General features: G+C 38.6%; 1 protein-coding gene across 1 annotated transcript in view; it reads left to right on the forward strand.

Annotated features, from left to right (window-relative positions):
* ASCC3 (activating signal cointegrator 1 complex subunit 3) overlaps positions 1–24,290 on the forward strand; it is a 1,010,279-nt gene that overhangs the window by 966,360 nt on the left and 19,629 nt on the right. The window contains exon 38 of the mRNA XM_077487192.1: positions 19,185–19,336. Coding sequence (XP_077343318.1) covers positions 19,185–19,336 — 152 coding nt within the window. The remainder of the gene's footprint in view (positions 1–19,184; positions 19,337–24,290) is intronic.

The raw sequence follows: 24,290 nt of genomic DNA on the forward strand, positions 1-24,290 counted from the left end.
CTAGACTATTTGTTATCCCTCTCCTATTGAACATCTATTCAAAAATACATTGAAGAGGCATGGCTGTTAATTGATTTGCACCATTATTATGACACTTTGCAGTGGCCCATAATTGAAAGTGGACCTTTCAGCCTTCAATAATACATTCCTGACATTTCACAATATACAAGAACAGTATTATTATTTTTCAAAAAGCTGTACCTTTCATTGAAAGCAGGATTTATAGTCAAGTGCCTGTGCCTAGTACGAGATGATGTCATCAGTCTCTTATCAGATAGAAGGAAGTATTTACTCAGCTTCCTCTTCCCTGGTCCTTTGTAACTAGGTCCTTCCCTGGTCCTTTGTAGCAAATCACTAGGTTAGAGGTTGAGGGAGAAGGGGATGTATATCAGACGTTTTGTAAACAAGGCTAAGAACCGCAGAGGCATCATCTTTTACATGATTGTGTCATCTCTAAACCAGCATCTTAGTCTAGGAAGTAGATGCTGATCTTGGATGATATCTGAACAAAGTTGGTGCTGCACACCTAGAGAGAAAAGCAGCTGAAGGCACAGTCAGCTAAAGTATTGTGAAAGATACTAAATACCTGTAATTTCAAAAATTGTACACTACTTAGCGAGCTTGTACTAAACATAAAAAACATATCTAAAGGTAGCTCCAATGTAATTGCCAGTTTTGCGTTTGATCACAAAATTAGGGTTTAGTATGTGGGCAATATCAAGTCCTTTCAGGTCAAACTTAAACAATTTAAGAAGCCACACACGACATGACCCTTTAGTCAATCAATTTAGTGAGTTATTATTCAATTTCAGTCTTAAAGTTGAATGCCCATGGTGGAACTTTGACCATCACTTCTGATTGATGCGTCAGAGAATCAAAGATAAAATAAATTGATTAACCTGGTTTCCTATCACACTCCAAAGGCATGCTGGTGGGTTAGTTGTCTCCTGTCTAAATTGCCCCCAGTATGTGTATGTATGAATGTGAGCTAGGGACCTTAGGTTGTAAGCTCCTTTGGAGCAGGAACTGATAACCTGATGGAACTGATGTGAATGCAATATATATATATATATATATATATATATATATATATATATATATATATATATATGGGAAAAGTGATGGAAAATCTTTCCAATGGGGACAGAGGCAGGAACAAAAATGAATTTTATAGGGTTCAAAATTATAGGAAATATTCCCGGTTAGGTCATAGACGAGAATAAAAGAAAACAAAAAAACTTCAAAACAAAAAAATATGTAAATAAATAAAGGTTCACTTTAAATTGGGTTTTAGCATTTTGGGTTATGCTGTTTGTCCTGTCCAAACTGGGATAGGGAGGAAACATGTATAACATTGATAGACACTGTGGGGGTTATTTAGAGTGCAAAATCTCATGCAACTCTGCATAGAAACCATAGAAATCAGCTTCCAGTTTTTATTGTCAAAGCTTAATTAAACAAGCTGAAGTTAGAAGCTGATTGGCTACCAGCGGCACTGATTGCGAGTGCTCCAGTTTTAGTAAATCAACAACTTAATGCTTATATAATTCTAAATCTAGCCATACGTGGCTCAGCTTTATTTTTTCATTCAGCCAGTAGGCTGAATGAAAAAAAACTGAACCGATTCCCTCATCTACATATTCAAGGTGGATGAGGAGATCCTCCCTGCCGTGTCATTGTATCCTGACAGCCGGACCGCGCACTGTAAAAAAAAAAAAAAGACATAGATCACTGCTGCCGTCAATTAGCTGAGTTCACTGGTTGAAGCAAAATTTTCCAACAAAATTATTAGACTGACTCACGATTAGGAACAGCCATAGATGGATTGAAATTTGGCTGGTCCCTGCTGAACCAGCCAATTTTTAATCCATCTACAGTCAGTATAACTAAATGCAAAATGTTTTTTTTTTTCAGTTTTGGAGAGTGGAGTGAGATTAGAACACTTGTTAGTTTTTATTGCTGTCTGTGCCCCCATTGAGGATATTCACCCTTTCTGTTTGTCCTGGTTACCATTATCATTGAAAGTGAAAGCAAAAGAAAAGTGCTGGTGACCTGGGGTTCTCCAAGGAATTCCTTTAATTTGACAGGGTTTTCCCTCACTTCCTGTTTGGCTATGGGACAGGAAGTGATGGCAAATCTCCTCAATGGGACACAGATGGCAAACATAATATGATAGGGGTTATAACTAGGGTAGTCACCAGGTTCTGTGGCTGATAAAGGTGGTAAGTAGTCTCATTTAGTGCCTTATTTGCATTAAATCAGCCTCAGAACCTGTGTAATTAATGTGTTTGAGTTTAAAGGGATAAGGTGGCAACCCTAGTTATAACCCTCCCTTGCATTATCCCAGGGTTAGGCAACCTTAAAGAGGTGAATATCTACCTGAACAACATGGGAGAAGTCAAAGATCACCGGGCACAATGTTGCCTCCTTACACCTGATTTAAACCTCTAATTGCCATAATACCAAATCACAGTTGCATGCATTGCACAGCAATCGTGGGTTTAAATTAGGTGGTGAGTAGGCAACATATTGCCTCCTCACTACCTGTCAAACACACTTGGATCACTGTTCAGAGGAGCAGCTGTGCCTGCTACACTTATGAATGAGCCCTTAGTTCCATTTGGCAGCAGCACCCTTAGTGCTCATTCACATGTAAAATTAGGGGGTTGTAAAACCCTGTGGTTGTGGTTTTACCAACCCCAAACACTACCCCTTTTAGCTGCTGAGGCAGCAACCAAAGGGTTACACATGCCGCAGCTGGCGTTAAACCCCCTGCTGCTTTTAATGGGTACTTCATTTGCCAATCAGGACCCATTCGTGTAAATCAGGGCAACTGTTCAAGCGCCCCACAACTGCATGCTCCTGCGGGTTCCAAGGGCTTAAGGCAGGTGGTGAGAAAGCAACACAACACTGCCTTATTTTACCCCTTGTTTGCTGTACTGCACAAGGTTGCAGGTAACTTGCAAAGTAGCCTCATTCACTTGAATGGGTCATGCTTAGCAGGTGCTATAACCACCAACCATGACAGGGCGTAAATCTCCTGCTGTGACATTTGTACACCCCTGGCCACTGTAGCTAAAGTTGGTGCGGTTGGGTGGGGGTGGTTAAAACACATCTTAACTATGGGTTTTTTGCCACCCCTCAAACGTAAATAAACTCTTACTATTCCGAGCCCCCTGTAAGGCTGCTTTCACACTGATGTGCTGCAGTTTACCCACACCACAGGTGCAGCACAGTGCATCTGTGACTTTCCTGGGTTAGCTGGGCTTTGCCATAGACTTCTGTTATATCCTGCAGATGTAGTGCACTTTCTGCAGGATATAACAGAAGTCTATGCCCCCTGGCTCTCTCCCGTGTTACCGGAGCCAGTGCTATACAGGAAACATTGGCTCTGCTTCCTCTAGTGCTGACTCTGTTCTTCACACTGAGGCTCGGGGATGGTGGGTCGAGAACCCGCGATCTGTGCTTGACGACCCACCATCCCACAGTAGGAGATATTGGGCCACATTAGAGTGTGCCAGCGGTTGGGCACCCCTGCTGTAAGGCATGCATTGTGTGTTTCTGTGTGAGAGGCCTCCACTCCTCAGCAGCTGGGAAGGTCATCCTGTTTGTGGAGGATGAGGAGGCCACATGGGAGAATAAGCCCTGGCAGCATTACTTCACCCATCCATATGAAGCAATGGATGGACAGACACCCTATACCATTGCAGGAGGGGGAGGGGGTCACATGCATCACCAGAGACAGACAGGTCACTGATTATAGAGGTGCACAGGGGATGATTTCTTCCATGTTAGTGCTGTGCCTCTATAATGACACTACGAAGCAGAGCAGCTGCCTGAGTTGCATGCAGCAGAGGCATTCCCTGCATCCCTCCTAGATGTGCACGTTTCATCCCAGCCAGCAGCACCAGCGCCCACTAGAGGTTATAACATTAGATATAACATTATAACATTGTTACAGAGGTATTTATAATACAGCACAGGAAACTGAGACTAGGAGACTAGAAAAAAAGAGTAGGTAAACCTGTTGCTGAGCATGCTAGGCAGCAGTGTGCACTAGGTGGCTGCCTAGTTTGCCTAGTGGTAGCACTGGCCCTGCCCATAGTAAACCGCAGCACATCAGTGTGACCTGAAGATCTCTTCTTTCCTGCTGCTAGCACCACTCTGGAGACTGCTAGCTCGGATAAGAGGTGAGGTATCACTTTGCATGGGACAGGAGCCAGCACTACACAGGAGGCATCAGCTTATATGTCTCTTGCTCCCTACTACAGATCTAATTTTACAAGTAGTCCCTCTGCATTGCACTCTGATGTTAAATGTGTTAACTAGGGAGTGATTCTAACTGGGGCGAGGGGACTGATGAGGGGAGGAGACTGATCGGTGTTCCTATATACCAGGAACACACGATCTGTCTCCTCTCCTCTGACAGACACAGATCCACGCTCCTGCTCCGTGACAAGCAATCGCGGGTGCCCGGCGGACATCGCAGCCCCTGGGCACGCGCATCGGTTCCCAAGTGACAGGACGGGCTCGCACGCCCCCTACAATGCTGGAAAGCCGCGGACGCCATATGACGGCCGCCCGGAGAGACAGATTGTTCCTGCGGCCGTCATATTACAATGGCTGGGATGGGAAGTGTTTAAGTAAGCTGAAAGTGTATATGGTACCAGGAAAATAATGGTTGTACTTATTATTTTATATAGCACTGACTTTTAAATAAATATTGAATCAAACAAGAGAAACCACATGTGGGCTGACTGATAAAAGAGCTGCTAAACATACAGTACACAGTAATTTATTTAGTTTTTCTTTCAATATGTGCTTGAAGTAATTTTCTTATTAGTTATGGTTTTCAAACCTAGGTTACGTTTTTTGTGAAGTAAAGGCAACAGTAAATCTCTCTTCTCACCCCCCACTGACCTAACTGTGAACTCTTGAGTGACAGACAACAGTGAACAGCTAACTTCTACCAGTTCATGATGGATATATTTTGACAAATAGTACTTTAGTTTTTGTTAAGGTTCCAGCAAGTTAACTTTCAAACTCAAAGCTTCTCTGTGAAATAGAGCCTGAACTTATTCACAATAATGTAAAATATCCCTGAACTGATCACATTTTAAAGCTTTAGGTGTTTTTAAGAAGTTATATAAACTAATATGTGAACACATTAAAGCATTTCCCACCTCTTTTTCCTATCGATTGGGAGTAGATAAAATGATTAGTGCTTAACCCATTTGGTGTGATCATTTCACTTAAGCATTAGCTGTGAAATGTTAATCACAACTTTAATTCATCTCACATTAGCATTTTGATTAACTCGGCACTAGCCGCTATACTTGAAGTCTTATAGTCACAGATAGATGTTAGGGATGACTTTTTCATTAATTAGGTTTGTTAGAGAGCAGCTGATCTTCCCTTCAACAGTTGCAAGAGAAATTATTATACAAATACATATTAAGATTTGATTTCTTGACATAGTACCTTTTTTATCCATGAAATGTTTGAATTCTAAGCGAGTACCTGGTTTTATATTATTGAAATGATTTTTTTACTCTTTGGAGAGAACATTTTCACATTATGGTAAATGAACGAAGGGCGCCAAAAAGCCCACCACTAAAATACTGTGAAATATTTTACAAAGGGCTTTTAGGTAATTCTTGGTTCATTTTGAGTTCCCGTCATAACCTGTCTGGTGTTCTTAAGAGACTTCTAACTTCATAAGACCTACCTCCTAGAAGCCATGCATCCATGTTACTATTGCGACCTAATAAAACCAAAAAGCCATATGCAAGCTGATGAATCTTGATATATTTTGAGCTTTATTTGTACTGTATGCCAGAAGTTGTAAATGTATAGTTGACCCTTTTCACACCACCTACCCCTAAAATTAAAGAAGGATTGGATTTCTGTGAGCACCTTTTGCAACACATCAGGAAAAGATGTTGTTTTTTTGGGCTAAAAATGTGAGATGATCCCCTATTGCTTTCTAAGGATAAGCTTGCTATTAAAGTCATTTTTGTGATCAGGCGTTCACCCAGTAAAAGTAAAATAGAACTTTAGAGACTTTGAGCAGAAGATTTAGAAGCTTTTGTTTATCAGTATACTGAAGACCAGATCTTGAGTGGCAGTGCATGTTGGCATAGTGCCTGGGAGCCAAGAGGCCATACAGTTTTTAGTTTGCTGTTTAGATTCTGGAGGTCCACTGTTGTTTTTTTTTTTTTTTAAGTATATGTGTACTATCCAGTAGGCTAGTGACTTTTGTTACGGTAGTATAAAAAGATAGATAATGGCCCCTTTAGATATTAAAATACTACAGAAGGTATCATCCTTAATTTAACAATACATTATACAAATGTGAACATGGGACTTTCTATACACCTCCAAAAGTAAATGCACACTTTATAAAAAAAACTTTACATTTTTATTGTATACAAAAATATTAAATCATGGTTAACCCATGTAATATAAAAGACATTACATAACATATGTGCAAGGTCATCAAATGATATCAGCACATCAATTCTAGGACATTCTGCATATAATGCCACAGGTAAGTTGTAATAAGTTTGATGCGTTTTTCAAAAAATACTTTTTCCTGTGGACATTTTTGACCTTTTTTGTATCCACATCTGACACAATGTATAATGAAACTAAAAATGAACAAAATATACAAATTGGTGTCATAAATCACCATATTTGTATAATACAGTAATTACAAATATGGGTTCAACCAAATATAGAAATAATTAGTAGCAATGCATGTTGGCATAGTGCCTGGGAGCCAAGAAGCCATACAGTTTTTAGTTTGCTGTTTCGATTCTGGTGGTCCACTGTTATTTGTTTTCTGAAGTATGTGTGTACGATCCGGTAGACTAGTGACTTTTGATATATCATTCCAGTATAGTGCAGTGACAAACATAGCAAAAGAAGATGTATCGGTCTGGTCTATGCAAAGTAGATACGTAGGAGATGTATAAGATAACTAATTGAACAACCTTATATTTTTATTATTTTATTTATTATCATTTTTACTAATCTGCATTTTAAAAACCTCATACTTGTCATTGTTGATATAATGGTCCCTGTGCCAACAAATTTAAGTGTCATGGGACTTGTTGCATTGGCCCCACCCCAGCTACATTTCTTTACAGACGCATACTTATGCTGTACACGTTCCCTCCAGCCAGATTTCATGTGTTCAGGCTGTTAAGAACTAGAAGTCATATTGCTTATGGAACCCTGGGGTAATTTTACACACTTGACTCCTCAGTTACTAAATAACCTGAACGAAATGTTAAAAAAGACCATCAATAATTAACCTCATCTATGTAAAATAAACAGTTACTTGTGAGAAAACACCTACATGCCCCACCAAAACATCACAGAGAAAGGTGTAAATATGGACGGCTTCTGTTATGCACAACCTAAACATAAGGGCATAAAATCTTTTTATCCTTTCTTACATGTTCTTGAACACTGCTTTGATGTGACACAGTGGCTGTATAACAAGGGCTTGTAAAGCAGAGGGCTACAAGAAATGTGAATAAAGGTTAATGAAGTGCAAAAATCCCTAAATTATTATACAGCAAGTCTTTCAAAATACTTTCATGTGGTGAAAGTGAATACAAGTATGTATTTACCTCAAGTTGTGAATTTCAGAAAATTGTTGTAATGTTTGGAACACGTGCTTTTAAGAAACATTCCCTGGAAAAAAAGATTCCAGCACCAGGGACATGCTCACCCGAGTACGGCTCGGGTGAGCACATTACTGGATCCTGGGGCAGGCGAGTGTGTGTTTTATTACAGGTTTTGTAGCTGCTGACTTTTAATAAACACAAAAGTCACTTGAGCTCCTCTTTAACATCTTGTTGACCATGTATTGCATATACTGTATGTGGTGGCAAAGGTTGGAATAAAGGGTCAGCTTCTGCGCATGTTCATCCATGGCAGCCTGAGGTTGTGTGCTGAGAGTGCACTCTTCGCACACTGACAATGAGCCCTTGGTCACAACTTCTCATCTGGGTAAGCTGGATGGGCTCCCGATCAGGTGACTGCTGTGAGACTCAGTCGTAGTGGTCACATAATAGATGAGCCAGCATGAAGGGTTTAAATTCAATATCTACATTAAGGTATAATACACTTTAAGGTCTCTTTAAAATGGGCACCTCCATTTAGCAGACTCCACTTGTTCAGAGGGGGATCAGCGGAGCTGAGCAGGCAGATGACAAGGCCCATCTCTACTCACTGTGCAGAGTGGAGACGGACAAAGTCCCGCTATCCTCTGTGAGGAAATCGGGTTAAAACGGACCACCAGTCCGTTTTCATCCGATCCCCCAGACCGATGGAAAATAGGACCACCATCCACCTGGATTTTGTTGGCAGGATTGAATCGGATAGCAGCGAACATCTGCCGATCAATAGGGAAGAGTGCAAAGTCCGATCAGGTCCGCCTGAAACACCGACAGGCGGGCCTGAGGACAGCCCATGTGAAAGGGGCCTTAGTGTTACATAGGCTGAAAAAAGACATCCTTTAAGTCCATCTAGTTCAACCAAAAATAAATAAATAAAATAACTAAATAGAGCAACTCAATTTACACAATCCTATACCCACAGTTGCCTACAGTTGATCCAGTAAAAAGGCAAAAAAAATCCTATAAAGCATGGAAATTCCTTCCTTATCCCCATAAGACAAATATTCCCAGAGTGAGCAGAGCACATTGCGGCATCCATCAGACCCATGCGCTTTACTTCCCAGGGCCAGGACACAGGAAGATATAAAATCACTTGTGCTCTACTCAAGCTGGGAATTGGTGTGCGTTCTACTGCCATGGGAGACAGAACTGGAAGCTGGGACCCGGAAGTGACGTCACTGGAGGGTGCCTCACGGCAGCAATTATGTCACCACTATGGCAACGATTTTTCTGATATGTACTTAAGGACTTTTATTTGATTCATGGATTTTATTTATATGTTATAATTATCACTGCAATACTTTGATCTTATTGGATGTTGCACACTTTGATATGCAATTTACACCTGCACTTTTGCATTAAGGCGGTGTTGTTTTTAAGGATGTGATATGGTTTGTTTGTCATGTTTGTATGTAGATTTATTTGACGCATGTAAGCACTATTTACACGAAGCAGCATTTCTGCTTACCCCGTTATTTTACTTAGTAGTGACACTGACCCAAGCAAAATGCAAAACTGATTAAAAACTGTCGGAAAAGTGATGAGTAAGGAAACACAATGTCAGTGGCCTCCACCGGTAAAACCATTCTTGTTTTGAAGGTCATCCCATTGTTGCCCATCTAGTGCACCTGTTGTTAATTTCATTAACACCAAAGAAGCTAAAACTGATTAAAACGGAAGTAAACCCATCCATAAAACAGTTTCATTTCTGGCACGTATCCTGGAAATGTAACACTCCCATTGGTTGTGCTCTCAACTAAACTGTCAAATCATCGAATGGCTGGTGTCATAACTGATCACATGTGCAGCATCATGGCAGTTGTAGATTAAACAGAGGCAAAGATGGCAGTTTCCTTGGCTGAAAATGATAGTGGGGTTTACTTACACTTTAACAACCCCCTCTGCTACTGAACTGACCAGATCAATATCCCAGGAATTTAATTGAATTGATTCTATACTCTGATTAAAAAAATGTTCCTTTAATTTATTTTAGCAGAGTGTGTATATATATATATATATATATATATATATATATATATATATATATATATATATAAAACCAAATTTTCTTGACATTCCAATACGATGCCCATATATAGAAATCTGACTTTGCACTATACAAATAGTGACTTTCATTGCATTTATAGCAGGGTTCTCAAAACCACGGCCCTCCAGCTGTTGCGAAACTACACATCCCATAAGGCATTGTAAAACTCTGACATTCACAGACATGACTAGGCATGATGGGAATTGTAGTTCCTGAACAACTGGAGGGCCATAGTTTGGAGACCCCTGATTTATAGGTTTAGAGCCTTCTGTGACACTGCTATCCAGAACCCAGAGCTGCCTCAGAGAGCTCTGAAACAGCTAGACGGTGCAGTCTTGTCACCATTGTCCATAGTTTGTTATGAGCACAATGACATGACACAATTGTTGGATGTTAACAAAAAGTTTGCTACAGTTGGTAACCAGCTACTGTTCTGTGAGCACAATTATGGTAATTCAGATAGCAAAGGCGATGAGCAAGTCCCTTTCCTGCTGCCCCAGAAACCGCTACATGATAATGCTATGGAAAAAGGTACTGATACTGGTAATATGGGATAATCTTATTTCCAAGTCTGCACCTGATAGAGGTTCACTCTAAGCATGTTCCTGAAATGTTGTAGCACATGAGATACTTTCTGCAGGTGCAAAACACTAGATCACTTGGTATTTATAATTTTAAATAAATGGAGGTAGCCATTTTTCCCACTAATTCTACATGCTCTCAGTCATGAAAAGGATGTATAATGTAGTGTAAGTCAATGAATAGCAAAGATTTATCAAATTTGTCTTTATGTTAAGTTAAAAGTAATACTTAAAGATACACGTACATTATATTTCCTTGTGAAGATAGGTGCAGTGATTAAAATTATTTTGCCAAAATTAATCAAAATATATAAAGAACATTAGAAAACCAAAAAGATAATAACCTCATAAAAAGCAGTACATTTTGCTACGTCGTATATCCCCCAGTGTTTATGACTGTCAGTAACACAATGTTATTTGCCAGTTGTTTTTTTTTTTCTCTACTTTCCTATAACTCATTTCTAGAAGTACATAAACCAGTGGGTTGTCAAAAAATGCTAATTTAGAAATAGAACAAAATTAAGCCCCCTGTATGCATTATGTCGCTTGTAGAAGTCTATTAAAGTAAGTAAGACTGCAGCTGAGCCTTTCTTTCTGTTCAGATTTAAGTTAGCTGGACAGTAGCTGGGAAGCTAATTGTAAATCAAACTGAAGTTCATGACACTCCCTGCTATTCATTAGGACACCGGCTGATACCAGAATTGATCAAGCCTAGCTGCAGTATGTCAGCAGGTCTCCCTTGACAACTGAAATCAACTTCATTTGTTAGCAATGAAAATAATAACAGTTGTATTATTTACACAACAGTGACAACTGATCTGTACATTTCTGAAGGAAATGTATATTTGGACATAGAGAAATATGTTACAGCATTACACACAGTAGTAAATATTGTATTTAATTCCAAATCTAGTATCTTGAAATTATTTATGTATATAGCAGTGGATTTCTGTCTTTTTCAGTTCTAAACTTTACAAAGATGTGGTGCCTATATAATATACTATGGTATAGTGCCTTTTCTAAAAATATGTTTGAAGTAACATTTATCAGAAAGTTACCATTCCATATTTTGATCACTGATTTATGTGTAATAGCAATGGACCAATAGAAGTATACAATTGGTTCTGATGGATCTATTCTAAAGTGATTCCTCCATAAAAGAGGCAAATCTGTGATTGAAGCCTAGTGTAGGTGGAACCCATTCTGGTCCTAGGCTGCTATCTCTCTGACAGCGACACAAGGAATTACTCACCAGATAGTTTGTTCTTGGCTGTGTACAAAGGAGTGCCTGATACAAAATTCCCTCTCACTTAACCACTACAATACAGGGCACTTTCGCCCCCTTCCTTCCCAGCCCAAATTTCAGCTTTCAACACTCTCACGCTTTCAATGACAATTGCGCGGTCATGCTATGCTGTACCCAAATGAAATTTTTATCATTTTGTTTGCACAAATAGAGCTTTATATTGGTGGTATTTATTCACGACTCTGTTTTTTATTTTTTGCAATATAAGCGAAAAAATGGTGTAAATTTGGAAAAAAAAACAATATTTTCTTCATTCTATTTTAAAAGAAATCCAATAAAATCGAATTGTGTCATGAATTTAAGCCAAAATGTATTCTGCTACATGTCTTTTGTAAAAAAATTTCCGTTAAGTGTATAATAATTGGTTTGTTTGTGTGATCACGGACATATGTACGCAAATGATCATGTACAGATGTGTGCAGGTGATCTCGGACATATGTGTGCAGATAATCATTGGGACATGTGATTTTAGTGGGACATATGTGGGGGACATGTGTTTTTATTTATTGGGGACATGTGTTTTTATTATTGGGGACGTGTGTTTTGGGGACATGTGTGGGGACATTGTGTTTACACTGTGTTTTAGACTAGGTTGGTGATCAGTGAGTAAAAAGCTGTAAAAAAAACAGCTCATACTCACTGATCACCAGCCGGCTGCAGCGATCTGTTCTCCTCTCCTCAGCGACAACTTCCGTGTGAGGAGAGCCGATTGCCTAGCAACCGGCTATTTGTTTACATCACATGACAGCTGTGATTGGACATGGCCGTCATGTGATCAGGAGGGCCAACCACAGAGCCCTCCTACCGATCCGAGATGCACCGTGTCCGGGTGACACAAGCGAATTGGATCGCACTGCTGTGCGGGCACACGCGCGTGCGATCCACCTACTTCTGAAGGACGTTCAGGAACGTCTAGTCAGAAGTATAGAGCTCCCACCAGGCCGTATATTTACATTGGCCGGGTGGGAAGTAGTTAATGGATTTTTGAAACATTTAATAGTTAGGATTATCAAATCAAGCCAACATGTTTCAGTGGGAAAAAACTTCCCCCTTCTTCAGGGCTTGAGCAGCTGGCTGCCTACAGTGCTCTTAGGAGATGCCAGTCTTCATCAAGCCTTAAAGCCACTATAGTATATTCATGCCATCCCCTCTGTTAAATAACGATATGTGTCCCAATGTCTGTGTTATATAAAAAAAAATGCAGATTTCTACCTTATATCAGAGCGTCTCCTGGTGCTTATGTGACCCTTCACCACTCTCCTCTCCCAGGCTGACAGCTGCAGTGGGAGGGGCCGAGAACTCCCATCAATGGCAGTTGGGAGTAGAGAGAGCCGAGGAGTCACATGAGCGCTGGGAGAAGCTCTGATATAAGGTAGAAATCTACAATTTTTTTTTATACAGCACAGACACATCATTATTTAACAGAGGGCATGGCATGAATATACTATAGTTATTATTGCAGCAGGAGGGGAGGGGGCAGGCACTGTCACTAGCTGACAGGTGGGGAGAGAGAGAGGAGGACAGAGGAGAGCTGTGGCTGATGGAGGCACGTAAACTTACCGTGGTCAGTTTACAGTGGAGAGGGCAGAATCAGCCAGGTATTTCAGGTTATACAGGAGACCAAATTACACAGCACAACCACTGTGCTGTATCACATGCTTTAAGGGAACAGGATCCTTTTTTATTTTATTTTTTAAGGTAACAAACACTTTAACACAGCTCCCTTTGTGTGTTCTGTTTTAACCACTTAAGGACTGAGCCTCTTTCTGAGATTCTGAGACATTATACATTTTTTCCTAACACCCTTTGCAATACTTTCTGTCACACCGTATTTGCGCAGCGGTCTTACAAGCGTACTTTAAAGTTAGCCCAATTTTTTTTATTTTGTGAAAGATAATATTACACTGAATAAATTGATACCCAACATGTCACGCTTTAAAATTGCGCCCGCTCGTGGAATGGCAACAAACTTTTATCCTTAAAAATCTCCATAGGTGACTTTTTAAAAATTCTACAGTTTGCATGTTTTCAGTTACAGAGGGAGGTCTAGGGCTAGAATTATTGCTCTCACTCTACCGAGCGTGGCGATAACTCACATGTGTGGTTTGAACACCATCTTCATATGCAGGCACTACTCACTTATGCTTTCACTTCTGCATGCGAGCTCAGTGAAACGGGGCACGTTTAAAAAAAAAAATATATATATATATATATATATATATATATATATATATATATATATTTTTTTTTTTTTTTTTTTTTTTTTTTACACTGTTCTTTTAAAAAAAAAATTGGATCACTTTTATTCCTATTACAAGGAATGTAAACATCCCTTGTAATAGAAAAAAAATCATGAGAGGACCTCTTAAATATGAGATCCAGGGTCAAAAAGACCTCAGCTCTCATATTTACACTAAAATGCAATAAAAAATGTGTCATTTAAAAAAAAAATGTTTTGATGTTGCTTCCACCCTGCAATGGTATGGAGATGGGTGAGTCTTCCCCTCATTAACCCATCAAAGCTGGGAATCTTCTGAAAAGTTTGTTAAAATCCCTGCATTGTACATTAATCAACCAGAGGGGATAGATTTTTTTTTTGTCAAAAAAAAAGGGGGGGGGGTTACTTTTTTAAAGCTTGTTTAAATAAAAGGACATGCATTGTTTGTGAATGACGCATTGAAGAAGAACTCCAGCCAAAAATATGTTTCAATTCAGATGTCTTCAGTCAGATTGCCAGCATCATTCACCACACTTCTGGGCCAAGTGATTATGGACAGTGAAAGGAGATGCAGAACCATGATGAGCTAATTTCTCTACAGAGAGAACTGCATTCATTTTTGCCTTTTAGCTGGTTTGAGTTCAGCTTGAAGGGGAGCTACACAGGAACAGGAACTGACAGGAGCAGTCAGCCTGTCAGCTTTCAAAGCAGATCTGATTTGAAACTCCATGCAAGTCTATGGGTGGATCTGATCATAACCTCTAGTTTCTAATTCTCTAGTCAGACCCGTTTGCCTCCAAGTTTGTCCAGATTCAAAAAAAACATGGAAAGGGTCTGCATTCTTTTCTATTTTTGCAAACCTAAATGTAAGGCATCAGAGGTAATCTGATGTAAAGGAATGCCAATCAGTTTACATATAATGGTAGATCCAATATGGGTCTGGAAAGCGCCATTTTTTTTATGGTGCTAAACACTGAACAGACATGGATGTCGCATACAAAACATCAGATCCATTCTACACCTATTCAGCAGGGGATCTTATTCATGGATCTTTGATTGAATGGACCGGGTGGCACTGTGGTCTTATCGGGCATAGAGATGTAAGAGGAAAAAAAAAAGAGAACAGCATAAGTTTTTTAAACTGTGCTATTTCATAGCCAATTTTTTTTCTTTATAGCTAGATTTGCATCCAGGCTCACAGTGGCCTTGAATGTACTTATAAAAGGGAATGAAATGAAAAGCTCAGTAATGAATGTTATACTGCATAGTCCTTTCAGTATGCTCCCTGTGTATTTTGCAGCAACTCGGAGCTTTCAAAATCAGTTCTGTTAGTGGGTGGTGCGGTTGCTTATGTACGTACTTCTGAAATCGTGACACACAAGAATCGCATGCTCAGAAAATCCCTCAAAGAAAATCTGCAAAAATCGACATTTGACAAAAGCAAGGACTGGTTTCACAGTTCTTACAATTGTAGACACAATAAGTATAAACTGGTAATTTTAATGAATTATACATTTTCTTTCTGCTTTGAACTGCTGTATGAATTATTTGTATGTGAATTGGTGCTTTGCCATTGCAGGGCAAAGCAACAGGTTCTCTTAACTTGCTCCATCCCCAGCAGCACATACTTATTTTCCCTGAGCTTCCATATTGCTCTGTTCAGACCACAAGAAGCAAGGAGAGGAAGCCCGTTGTAAGCTCGAAATTACATCTAGAGTGTACAAAAGGCTATGGGCCTCCTCCTTTGCTTTCATAACAATGTTGGTCCATCCATCCAGCACTAGTGCTGTCTTGTCTTTCTAGTATATCAGGTGCTTTTAAACTCACGTGTTAAAGTTCCTGAATCAGCCCACCCATAATCAGCCATATATTTGCGCACAATTCAGACAGTTCTAATATACTCTATAGTCTGACTATATAGGCATTAATATCTGATACCAAGCAGGGACAAGTCTCTAAAATGCTTATCATCCTTAACAGATGATTAAACATCCTCTTTTATCTGTAGAATAGACAAATGCATTCACCATACATATGATGCAATTAAATGCCACCTAGATCGAAGAGAAAAGTCCTGTTAAGTATTTGATTGGTAGTTAGATTTGAATAATAACAGGTTTTTTTAGGCTACCAAATTTTTGTGCAAGTGTCCAAAAATGTGAGAGTGTAGTACTCATTATAAGGTATGGGTATGATTTATGATTTTCATACCAGTGACAAGCCACATCTGATTGCCTTCAGCCACAACCAGATTACAAACTAAACCTGAGTTTGAAAATCTCACTTCACATTGTAGATTTCACGTCCATGCATCCTATTATATCACTGGACTGATTCTACGGTTGTTGAGAATTTGTGTAATTTAATTGAAACAGCTCTGCGTGTGTAAACAGCCCCTTTGTTGGAAGAAGCTTTCACTGTTTAGTTTTGTCTTAAGTAACCACAGCCTGCTGTTTGTCTGTAAAACATTAGATTCAATGCAAAGATTAAAAGGGAATACTCAACACAATTCCTTTGGTGGGCAGTGAAACATGTAGGTTATATATACCTTATGACTGGTTTATTAAGCAGTACTGTTTGTTAGGCAAACAAAAAGAACTTGTCTTCTTAATGTTCATAAGGTCAGAAGTGCAAAATCCATGAGTGATATTTCACCTTAACATTTTACAATTCTGTTCGATGTTTTAGAACCAAACCAAGGCAAGTTTGTCAAACTTGTGAAGGTACACTACAAAAGTAGGAATTTAACGGAAACCTACGAATTATTGGGTATACAAACTGCTGAACTTCTTCTTAACGGATTCCCGACCGCCTCACACAGATATACTGTGGCAGAAGGGCAAGTACAAGCAGAATCACGTATCTGTACGTTGCCCTTTAAGAGGCAGCTTGCGGGCGCGTGCCCTGCTGGGAGCTTTGTGAGCGTTGATTGCAGGTCCCGTGGGCTCAATGTCTGCGGGGATACCTGCGATCGTCTCACGGAGAGGAAGAACAGGGAGATGCTAATGTAAACAAGCATTTCCCTGTTCTGCCTAATGACACTGTCACTGATCACAGCTCCCTGTAATCGGGAGCGGTGATCAGTGTTGTGTTACACACAGCCCCCCCACAGAATCACTCCATAGGACACACTTAACCCCTACAGAGCCACCTAGTGGTTAACCCCTTCACTACCAGTCACATTTACACAGTAATCAATGCATTTTTAATTGCACTGATCGCTGTATAAGTGTGAATGGTCCCAAAATCACACCAAAAGTGTCCGATCTGTCCGCCATAATGTGGCAGTCACGATAAAAATCGCTGATCGCTGCCATTACTAATAAAAAAAAGTTATTAATAAAAATGCCATAAAACTATCCCCTATTTTGTAAATGCTATAACTTTTGTGCAAAACAATTAAATGCCTATTGCGATTTTTTTTTTATTTTTTTTTTTTTTACCAAAAATATGTAGAATACATATTGGCCTAAACTGAGGAAAAAACTTTAGCAAAAAGTAAAAAATAATGCGTTTTTTTCAAAATTGTCGCAATTTTTTGGTTTATAGCACAAAAAATAAAAACCACAGAGGTGATCAAATACCACCAAAAGAAAACTCTATTTGTGAGAAAAGGATGGATGTCAATTTTGTTTGGGAGCCACGTCGCATGACCGCGCAATTGTCAGTCTAATCGACGTAGTGCAAAATCGCAAAAAGTGCTCTGGTCTTTGGCCAGCCAAATGGTTCGGGGCTTAAGTGGTTACATTTTCACCTGCCTGGTTGTCTGAGTTCTCCATCCTCAGACACTTATGTCACTGAGTTAGAAAAGGTATGCAGATTGGGAGTTACATCTTTATAAGAAATCTATCCATCCATCCATCTCCTGCTATTAGTCTTTATCTACTTTGTGCCCATCCATGGTAGTTTTACCTTAAACCTATTCCTGTATTTAATTCAAAGGGTAACTTCACCTTCATGGGAAAAAAAATATATAGTATATAGAAATGCTACACAAGCCACAAGCCATATTGTAATTTAATGTTTCCATGTACAGCACTGTAATTTTCTGTAAAATTCAATTCAACGTGGCAACCTGAAAGTGTTATGAACACTCTTGGTGTATGGAACAACCCCAGAAATGTTTTTTCTTGTTTGATTGGCTTACTGATTTTCCCAGAAGTCTGCACTAAGATAAAAGTCAGATTTTAGGCATCCGCTGCAACATCATTTTCAGTTTTGGTGAGATACTCCCAAAGGGTTAAATATTTCTAATTGTGTGCATTTTCCTCATTATAACACAAAGTGCATCAGCTGCATAATAAATAAAAAGTCACTTCCATTCAGATTCACTCTTCAGACAAAAAAAAAGCTTTTTCTTCAGTGCAAAAATCAGTAGGAATCTGCCACAAAGTTTGTTAAAATCCCTGCAATGTACAATGATCTCCCAGAGGGATTTTTTTTTTTTTCAACAAAAGTGGGGATTGGTTCCTGTGGTTGTCCTTAAATGGTGTGACAATAGGAAGTGACGCTCCTAGTTCTGGCCAGTTCTTTTCATCTATTATTTAAAAATGTAGGGTTATCTGAGGTACTTATTGCATGTACAGGAAAGTTTCTGAATTGCTGAAATATCACCCTGTGTGAGTAGGCCTGACTATTTACATTTCTATGTAGTCTAGTGAAGAAATACATTACCAAGGATTTGTCTCTGTCAGCATCAGGCAAAAATGATTGGGATTCCGCTTAATTTTGTAGCAAAAGTTATTGTGAAGTGTTTTATATTGTTATTTGTATGCTGCTGGAAACTTCCAAACTCTGAATATTTTTTCTTCCTCACTCTGTTGCTCAGGAGTTAAGGCCCGTTTTGGAGCGATCGTCCGATAATCTATTGATTAGTACACAGCTTTTGAAAGCTGATCATGACAGTTTATGAGAAAATGTCCGAAGGGACAAGCACAAAATGTTTTCTTGTAAGATAACAGAACAAATGATTTTCATGTAATTAGAATAGTATTTGTATTCAAAAAATTGTGTGACCAAGATTGCGCATGTTGCGAAATGAAAGAATACATTACAGTTACAACACAATACATTACATCACTTCCGAAGTTCTATTCTTAACTTTAGTAACCTCTTCATTTTCGATATGAGACTAGCATGCAAAACAAAACAGAAAATCTTTTGTTCGATATTCTCATTGTGGTGTACTAGGCTTTAGGAGGGTCAGCTGTAGACGCAGGACTTGGTTAATTTACAAACTGCACAATGGGGTAGTTATGTACAATCAGTACTAAAATTGCATGCAACACATAAGAAATTTATAATACTGGGTATTTGATATCACGTGTTGCTTCTTTTATAGGCTATGTTGGATGCAGCAGCGCATCATGGCTGGCTTGTCACAGCTCTAAATATAACGTACTTGGTGCAGATGGTAGTTCAAGCTCGATGGATGCATGACTCTTGTTTACTCACTGTGCCAAACATTGAGAAACACCACCTACATCTGTTCAGGTGAGTACTGAACAACAAAATCTGTGTACTAAGTTAGGGATTCTAATAAAAAAATAAAACTTGATGTTGGTGTTGATTTTGTGAAAACTTGAGAAAAAATGTATACTTTTTGTTGACCCAATTATATTATAGGATTAATTTCCCCAGTGCAAGCTGCATAACTGCTTGACATTTGCTACTTCGGTTTTTCCTGTGCTCCAGTTATCAAAATAGACCAGACATATTCAATTCAAATATTTTTATGTATATATAACTTCATTAAATAAAAAAATAAAAAAATAAAAAAAAACTCACTTTATTACTCTCCTAATGAAGGCATCTAAAGGTGCAAAGCCACTTAGCTGGTATTACTTTCTGGTATTATTTCTCTCATAACAGAATAGAGCGTGAATTCAATTCACAGACATCACATTAGGACACAACAGTAATTCTGACCTGCAGAATGTGCCTTATCAGTGTGGCTGAAATGATAGTGTGAAATCAATGAGTATAAAAATGGAAAACCCTTTCAGTAATAGGTTTCTGTGTACAGTGATGTCAAATTAAGCCAATAGTAGAGGAAACTGGAAAATTGTTCAGTGATGGCAGCACAGCTGTTCTTAGGCCGTAGACCACTCCTACTAATCTACAAGAAGATTTGTTGCTTGCATGGCTTCAGTGAATTTTATAGTGAAGTGAAGAATATATAGTTTGAAAAGTATGTGTGTATATGTATGTTTTTTATATATATATATATATATATATATATATATAGTATGTCACAAAAGTGTTGTTTCACGCTTATGCAGCCATATTATTTTAGTTTTATTATTTTTACTTCCCTCCACCTAAAAGATTTCAGTTTGTTGTTCAACTAAATTTTCCAGTTTATAGGTCACAATAAAGGTGGGAAAAGTTCTGAAATTATTTTTTTTTTTACATCGCAGAAATCTGACATTTTAGCAGGGGTGTGTAGACTTTTTATATGCACTGTATATACAGTTCCTTAAAGTATTCATACCCCTTTAAATTTTCCACATTTTGTCACCACCAAAAACGCAAATGTATTTTATTGGGATTTAATGTGATGGACCAACACAAGGTAGCACATATTTGTGAAGTGGAAGGTAAATGATAAATTATTTTTCAAATTTTGGACAAATATGTGAAAAGTTTGGCATGCGTTTGTATTCAGCCCCCCCCCCCTTTACTCTTGATACCCCTAATACCCCTAACTAAAATCTAGTGAAACCAATTGCCTTCAGAAGTCACCTAATTAGTAAATAGAGTTCACCTGCGTGTAATTTAATCTCAGTATAAATACAACTGTTCTGTGAAGCCCGAGATAGGTCAGGGAAAAAGTTGTGGAAAAGTTTAAAGCAGGGTTAGGTTATGAAAAAATGTCCCAAGCATTGAACATCTCACAGAGCACTGTTCAATCCATCATCCGAAAATAGAAAGAGTATGGCACAACTGCAAACCCACCAAGACATAGCTGTCCACCTAAACTGACAGGCCGGGCATGGAGAGCATTAATCAGAGAAGCAGCCAAGAGGCCCATGGTAACTCTGGAGGACCTGTATTTCACGTTTGGACTGGATCAACTCCTCACATAGAGACTTTTAATTTATTTTTATTCGTTTGGACTGTATTTTTTATTTCTATGCAAGTTTTCAAGAATTGTCACACTTAAGGTGTTTTGGTTAAACTGTATGATGATGCACTAACTAGACTATTCATAACTTTGTTAAGCGCTACACTTTGGTTTGGTAACTCTGGAGGAGCTGCAGACATCTGCAGCTCGGGTGGGAAAAATCTGTCCACAGGGCAACTATTAGTCGTGCACTCCACAAATCTGGCCTATGGAGGTGCGACAAGAAAAAAGCCATTGAATGAAAGCCATAAGAAGTCTCTTTGCAGTTTGCAAAAAGCAATGTGGGGGACACAACAAACGTGGAAGAAGGTATTCTAGTCGGATAAGACCAATATTTAACTTTTTGGCCTAAAAGCAAAACATTATGTGTAGTGGAAAACTAACAACAAAATGTGGAAAATTTCAAGGGGTAAGAATACCTTTTCATGGCTATATATATATATATATATATATATGTATATATATATATATATATATACATATATATACTTTTATTGTTTGTTTTGTTTTGTTTTTCTTCTTAGAATTAATGTGATTAGCTTGTTTTAAATAATCTTTTAAATGTGTGTGGTGTGCACCTCAGGGCTTCTGAATTTACTTCCTGCTTCATAGTTCTACTTTAATTATGCTTTAAATGTTCTATTAATTTAGTATTTTTAGTCTGTTCAGACTGAGTAAAAACTGTAGACTCTGTGGCCAAGTGATTTTATCATAGCAGTCACTCAGCAGAGATGATGCCCAATCTTCATGGTGTACAGCCATTAGTTAAATAGTTCACAATCCGTATTTAACTGCAGTCATCAAAAAAAAGTAAACAAAGTAGTAAACAAATGTTTGCAATTCACATGTAAAAATACTTACTAATACTTACTAATAAGGAAATATTCCTTTGGTTTCATGGTAGTACTAAAGAGGACTACATAATCATCAGAAGTGTTTTATTTTTGAAACTGCACACACTCTACATTGGATGGTTTCCATCCATCAATACCAATGCCAAGATGTTTTAGAAGACAGTGGTGTTCAGCTTTTCACTGTATTTATTATTGTTCTTTTAATTGTTCCATTGATTGTTTTTTTTTTATTTTATATTATTGCCAATTGCACATTTTAATGCTACAAGGTTTGGGAGAGCAGTCAAATATCTCTAATAATAGCACAACAAAGGAAGCCTGTTCTATGTTTAGGAAATAAGAAAGAAATGCTTGAACTATAGAGCCATCACAAGTCCACGGGAAGTAAACACTGAGCCATATACAGAATAATTTAGTATCTGAGTGATAAAAAAGTTACAGCAGATAAGACATGTCCTTACATTCAATTGTACTGCTGTTAATATTACTTGCAACTAAAACCATAGGTTTATCAACACATAGATGTAAACAATATAGTACTCATGCAGAAGATCTGATTTTGTTTTATATCTGGGTTTTGTCATAAGGAATTGTTATAGGAATGCAAATATGTCCAGAAAATGCACATTCTGCTAATGTACAGTGCCTTGCAAAAGTACTCACTCTCTTGGCATTTTTCATGTTTTGTTGCCTCACAACCCGGAATTAACATGGATTGTTTGCAGATTTGCATCATTTAATTTACAGAACATGCCCACAACTTTGAAGATTTTTTTTTATCGAGAAGCAAACAACAAATAGGATAAAATGGCAGAAAAAGTCAACGTGCATAACTATTCACCCATCCAAAGTCAATACTTTGTAGAGCCATCTTTTGCGGCTATCACAGTTCACTTTCAATAAGTCTGGGATTTTTGCTCATTCCTCCTTGCAAAACTGCTCCAGCTTCTTCAAGTTGGTTGGTTTGCACTTTTGAACAGCAGTATTTAAGTCTGACCACAGATTTTCTATTGGATTGAGGTCTGGGCTTTGACTAGGCATTTCCAATACATTTGCATGTTTGCCTTTAAACCACTCAAGTGTTGCTTTAGCAGTGTTTTTGGGGTCATTGTCCTGCTGGAAGGTGAAGCTCCATCCTAGCCTCAAATCACACACAGTGTGGTGCAGGTTTTGCTCAAGAATATCCCTGTATTTAGCACCATCCCTCAACTCTGACCAGTTTCAGAGTCCCGACTGCTTAAAAACATCCCTGTAGCATGATGCTGCCACCACCATGTTTCACTGTGGGGATGGTGTTTTTTGGGTGATGTGTTGGGTTTGCGCCAGACATAGTGTTTTCTTTGATGGCCAAAAAGTTAAATTTTAGTCTCATCAGACCAGAGCACCTTCCTCCATGCATTTTGGGAGTCTCCCACATGCCTTTTTGCAAACTCAAAACGTGCCATTTTGTTTTTTGCGGAAAGTAATGGCTTTCTTCGGGCCACTCTGCCATAAAGTCCAACTCTGTTGAGGGTACAGATTATTGTTGTCTTAGGTACAGATGCTCCAGTCTCTGCTGCGGAACTCTGCAGCTCCTTCTGGTTTACCTTAGGTCTCTGTGCTGCCTCTCTGATTAATGCCCTCCTTGCTCGGTCCGTGAGTTTTGGTGTGCAGCCGTCTCTTGGCAGGTTTGCTGCTGTGCCATGTTCTTTCTATTTGGTTATGATAATTTGATGGTGCTCCTTGGGATCATCAAATATTTGGATTGTTTTTATAACCTAACCCTGACTTGTACTTCTCAACAACATTGTCCCTTACTTGTTCGGAGAGTTTCTTGGTCTTCATGGCAATGTTTGGTTAGTGGTGCCTCTTGCTTAGGTGTTGCAGCCTCTGGCCTTTCAAAAAGGTTTGTATATGTAATGACAGATCATGTGACACTTAGATTGCACACAGGTGGACATCATTTCACTAATTATGTGACTTTTGAAGGTAATTGGTTGCACCAGAGCTTTTTATGGGCTTCGTAACAAAGGGGGGTGAATACGTACGCACATGCCAATTATCAGTTTTTTATTTCTGAAAAATAGTTTTATGTATATATTTTTCTAATTTTACTTCACCAACTTAGCCTATTGTGTTCTGATCCATCGCATATAATTTAGATTAAAAAAATATTAAACTAAAGGCTGTAATGTAACAAAATAGGTAAAAAGCCAAGGGGGGGGGTGAATACTTTTGCAAGGCACTGTATTAGAATTATTTCTGTGCAGTTACTTTTTTCTAGTAACCATAGATGTTTCAGTGATGCTCAGATTTTTGTACTTGAAGATGCATTTTACAGATTACTTATGAAGTTAGAAAGCAATTTCAAAGTGAACCATTTTGCCATTCACTGCATTCAGTCTGGAATCAGAAACTGAAATTTGGTTCCTATGGGTTTTTGCACTTGACATTTTACCATTACACTTTGAACCGCCTTATTAAATCA

Source organism: Lithobates pipiens, unplaced genomic scaffold, assembly GCF_037356315.1.
Source record: "Lithobates pipiens isolate NorthernLeopardFrog02 unplaced genomic scaffold, aLitPip1_a1.2 Scaffold_18, whole genome shotgun sequence".
In the NCBI taxonomy this organism is placed as follows: Eukaryota; Metazoa; Chordata; class Amphibia; order Anura; family Ranidae; genus Lithobates; species Lithobates pipiens.